Here is a 4909-nt window from a genome sequence, read left to right on the forward strand (position 1 = left end):
TTCAGAATGTGAATTGTATGGTTGGAATGAGGCTTCAGGATGAGGAGCTGGGCCTTGTAGAAGGTTAGAGTGCTGTCTAGTGAGGAATGAGAGGTGGTTGTAGCTTGTCACTGTACAAGCTAGGCATCAGCAGCTTCTCAGACAAGCACATAACATTTGTAAAAGAGTAAGAAGATAGTTTGTCCATCCCTTTGTCCTTTGTTCACCCCTACGTCTTCCATCTTTGTAGTCTACACCAGTTTAGACAGTGGGTGTAAAGTGCTTTTTAAACCTTAAAACAGTCTATAAAATATTATTATTGTTAGGGACAAGGATAATACCTGGACCTATGAATTCATTAGTATAGAGTTGTCCAAAGTGAAGATATTTGGCACCATATTTAAGAATGCTGGACTAGGAGTTGGGGAGGCTTGAATTCAACAGACTTACTAGCTGTGTGATTCCAGACAAGTCATTTAGCCTCTCTGAGCCTTAGTTTATTTCTCAGTAAAACAAGGATAATAACAGTAACTGCCTCACTGTGTTATTGTGAGAATCAGATAAGATAATATATGTGCAGTGCTATATAAATGGTAGCTTTGCTATTATTATTAATACCAATTCAAGTTATCACTTTCTCTGTAGCTTAGAGTCTTTGAGAGTGTCCTAGAGCAGTGTGATGTTAAATGACTTACAAAGAGTAATATAGTTCTGTGTCAGACTCAGGACTTAAACCTGGGTCTTCAACTATGCTGCCTCTAAGTGTTGTTCTGATTTTATTTATTGTCTGTCAAAGGTGAACCCCAGAATTCATTCATTCATTCAGTGAATTGTACTAACTAGCCATTGGCAGCTTTGAAACTTCTGGGGGTCTTATGCTCTTTTCTCACCACAACCCACAGTGTTTTGTTTCTACTGCCCTTCTAGCCCTTGACCTGTAGCCGATCTAGATCAGTGAGAATAAGAGAGAGAAAATAAAAAAAGAATTTTGTAAGGTTAAAAAGGGGGGGGGGCGTAGAGATCACCAGGGAAGCAACAAATGATGTTTTTCCTTCAGTCCTAGAGGGGAGATTCGAGGCCTTGGAGGCATCGAAGCAATAAAAAGCCAAATCTCTACTGGAGTGTTTGTGGTCTATCTCCTCATGCCCTCCACCTGGATGCTACCGGGGGTGGGGGGAAACAACGACCTTACTACAATCCCAGTGACACCCTTCCCCCATTCAAAGTTTCTGAAGAACTGTTTCTGTAATGTTTGTTAGGCTCAGAGCTCCTTAAAGTAATTCACGATGAAACTTTCTTCAAGTGTGTTTCCCTAGAAAGAAAACAAGATTCTCCTTCTTTTACCATCTCTCTTCCCATCCCCCACTCTTTGGTTACTGCTAAGTTTCCTGTTTTATTTTTATTTTTGACTAGGGTAAATGCCCGGAAAGGAGGTTCCTTGGAGAGGGTGGAGGAAGAGTATGGGGTTGCTGGGAGTGGGCAGGTGGATTATTCCCTCTACCCTAGCATGGTGGGGAGGGGGGGGGCAATCGAGAGTGTGGAGAAACCTTGCAGCTCTGGCAGCCGCCGCTGTCCCCAAATCTGGGGCTGCACGCGTGACCGCGGCGGCGGCGTGTGTGTATGTGTGGGGAGGGGGAGCGCTCCCTCGCGTCGATTATTTTTGGCTCTAGCTGCCTAGGCTGCTCCCTACCTCTTTCTTTTCTCTTTCTGTCGCTCTCTTCCCTCTTTTAATCGCCTCTGTCTCTTCACCCTCTTCCGCCTCCCTTCACTAGGGCGGCCGGACCAGCTGTTCTAGTGCAGCGGGGCGCGCGTAGACCCCCAGCCCCCTCCTTTACTCCTCCTCCCCCCCCCAACCCCGGGCGCAGGGTTTGAAGGTCACCTCCTTTCTGTCCCTGTCGAAGCCTACGCCGCCACCTCCAGCTCGGGCCGGTGAAGTCGCCGCTACTGCCGCCGCAGCTCTGAAGCGGTCCTAGCAGCAGCTGCTGCTGCGAAGCCGGGTCTAGCTCTGGGAGGGGAAGCCCGAGCCCCAAGAGGGGAGCAGGAGGGGTGGGGGGGGGACATCCCTCAACCTCCGCACCCCTAGGGCTAAGCACATAGCTGGGATAGGAGAGGTACTCTGCGGGTCCCCTTAAGCAGCGTACGAGGAAGCAATAGCAAGGGAAGGACTGACCTGTGCAACCCTGGAACAAGAGGAGGGATAGAAGCACTCTGCCCCACATCTGGAAGAGGCAGAGGTGCGCCCCACATCCGGTGGAAGAAACCTCCCTCTCCTGAACCAGGCAGGGCAGAGTAGGAGAAAAAGAGGCGAAGGAGGAGACTGTGTGCTCCGGGACACAGAGAGGCTTGGGCGCCCCCGGGATCCCGGACTGGGACCAGGACCGCGACCCCCAAGCCCAGGGGCTGTGCGCTCCGCAGCTCTCCAGCCAAAACTGAGCGACAAGTCAGCGAGCTGCGCTTAAGCCCAATCGGCCTTCTGAGGAGCGGGTAGGGAAGGGGGGAACGGGGCCCCGGTTGCCTGACCAGGACCGGGGCCGGGAACCTCAAGGACTGACCTGCCCTCGAAGTTGCAGCTGGCGTGGGAGGAAAAAGCACGTGCCCCCCTGCGCTGGCTACGGCTGATGGTGAGTCTGGCCCAGGTGAGGGTGGCGACCCTGGGGAGGTGGTCTTAGGGGCCCAAAGATGTGCGGGGAGGGGGAGGGGGGGGACAAGAAAAACAGCGAGAGCCAACGCCCCAGGTGAGTTCAGGCTGAGTCGTTGATCCGCCCTGTGCTCCCTTGTTACCTGGGGCCCACTGGGGTAAGGAGGGGAGCTGGACCGGAGAGCACCACCAACACGGGCAGTCTGGGGAGGGAAAATTGGCCTTTCCACGCCTCAAGTCCCTGGCAGCTTCTCTCCACGGGAGCCGGTTGGTTACGGCGGGCGTGGACGGGCACGCGCGCGCTCACCAGGGTTTGGAGGAGCTGCCGCCGCCCGCTTGGACTCTGAACTTTTTCCCTGTCTTTGGTGAGAGCTCCCAGGCGGTCCCGCAAGCTCCCGAAGGGGTTCTCATTACACCCCCGACTTAGAGAAGAGGAAAGATCTTAGAACTATGGGCAGCGCTTAGTGAACTTGAGGAGACCTCAGCTGACTCAGACAAGGTAATTTGGGTAACTCCAGCGGAGAAATCAGATCCGAGTCTGGAAAGGTGGGTGGCTGGGGACTGGGCGATTTGGGCAGCTGCGCACTTTGTTCTAGTGGCCAGGACCTACCACTCTACCCCTAGCTTCCCCCCCCCCGAGCTCAATTAGGGAGCTCTGGGGCACCCTAAGGATCCTCACTCTCTTCTGGAAAGGGCAGGAGGGGTGGATGTTGCAGTCAGTCAAGTCGGCTTGGAGGGAAAATCCTGGGTTGTCCAAGGAAAAAAGGTATATATAGACTTAGCAATCTCTGCTGTTTAATGACGACGATAACAATACTAAGTCATTGAAATTGTGTGTAGGAAGCCGGTGAGAGGGAAGGGAGTGTTAACTTTAGAATAAACATTCAAGAGGGAAGGAGGAGGAGAGGTCAGTTTCGACCCCCTGATAGGGATGGACAGGTCGTTGGACCCAGAAAAGAAGTTGAAAATTGTTACCTAGGGCTTCTTTATTTGTTTTTGAGGGTAGGGGGCTGGGGAGGTAGAAGAAAGATGAGGTCTGGGTTCAAATAGAGAAGCGCCGCCAACCTGAATTACAGCGCATCCATAGGGCTCTTGAAGGTTGGGGGACCGAATAGATCCCCGTAGCCTCAGAAGAGACGATCTTCACTTAGCACCGAGCCAGATGCCATTTGGTTCAATGCTGAAGTGCTGGAGTATCCTTGGGGTACTTATTCTCTAGGTGGTCTCCAAAATTGGGGGTAGGCAGGACCTGTGTTGTGTATAGAATATGGGAGGGGAATCTGAGGACAGCACAGTTCGTTCGTGGTGAATCTAGCAAGATGCATACTTTATTTCTCTCTACAAGCTCCCCATAGACCTCCCAGATGCACTTCCCAGTATGTCTTCATGGGGGTGTTACACCCTAATGGTGCAGCAGCGTTAGGGCCCTAAGGGTATAATTCCTGGCTAGGATTCTTATTGATTTCAGTGTGGACACTGGATCAGCTCCAGAGCCAGTCTCCCTGGGCTTTCCCACTTTGGCACCCTCAGCTATGATGGTTCCAAAGGGTTCCACAGGTTTCCCCAATGGAAGGTGAAAGTCAAGATTACCCATGCCAAGTACCAGTGGCCAGGCTGCCTTGGTGGTGTCTGCTTGCCTTCAAATGAACCCCGCCCTCCTAACAATACTTAACAAATTCATTTGAAAAGAATGACAAAGTAGCCTTATTTAGTTATATTGCTTTCTGGAGTGGGGACATTTATGGTAACTTAAGCTTTTCCTGAAAAGCGCAAACAGTTTTGCTTGGGGGTGATGAGAGACTTCAGCTCAGTACATATATCTCCATTTTTTTCTTGCTTCCATTGCCTGTTTTGTCTTTGACACAAAAGAAACCAAGAAAACAAGACAACCAAATGGTATCCTTTTATGCCCCTCCCCCAATCTCTTGGGGTTTTATGGCAGATTTATTGTCATAGCCTTGTCCTTAAGAGGAGCTGACTCTGGAGACTTCCGAGTGTTGAGGGCACGACAGAACACTCTCCATTGGGCACCTTAAAATATTGAAGTTTTTTTTTTTTCTTCTTTTTTAAGCTGAACAGTTTTGTGCTGTTTAATAGTATTCCTGCTCCACTCAGTGAATGTTTGCTGGTTCTGGGTCTAGTTGTATGGCTGTTTGCTGGGAAGAAAAACCAATGTGATAAGGTAATGAGATTTATCAGGTGGGCATTAGCGGTTGGACAAGCAAAAAACATCATACCAGTAATTGAATTAAATAACTATATATAAATATATATATGTATAACTATATATAT

General features: G+C 50.2%; 1 protein-coding gene across 24 annotated transcripts in view; it reads left to right on the plus strand.

The window, feature by feature from the left end:
- Positions 1 to 2036: 2036 nt before the first annotated feature.
- RBFOX1 (RNA binding fox-1 homolog 1) overlaps positions 2037 to 4909 on the plus strand; it is a 1748893-nt gene continuing 1746020 nt past the window's right edge. For all 24 annotated transcript variants that reach the window (XM_069085342.1, XM_069085412.1, XM_069085369.1 and 21 more), the window contains exon 1: positions 2037 to 2600. In XM_069085342.1, coding sequence (XP_068941443.1) covers positions 2598 to 2600 — 3 coding nt within the window. In that variant the 5' untranslated portion in view covers positions 2037 to 2597. The remainder of the gene's footprint in view (positions 2601 to 4909) is intronic.

The sequence above is a fragment of the Petaurus breviceps genome, unplaced genomic scaffold, assembly GCF_028583685.1.
Source record: "Petaurus breviceps papuanus isolate PSGF00001 unplaced genomic scaffold, PetGlider_PUasm1.0 118, whole genome shotgun sequence".
In the NCBI taxonomy this organism is placed as follows: domain Eukaryota; kingdom Metazoa; phylum Chordata; class Mammalia; order Diprotodontia; family Petauridae; genus Petaurus; species Petaurus breviceps.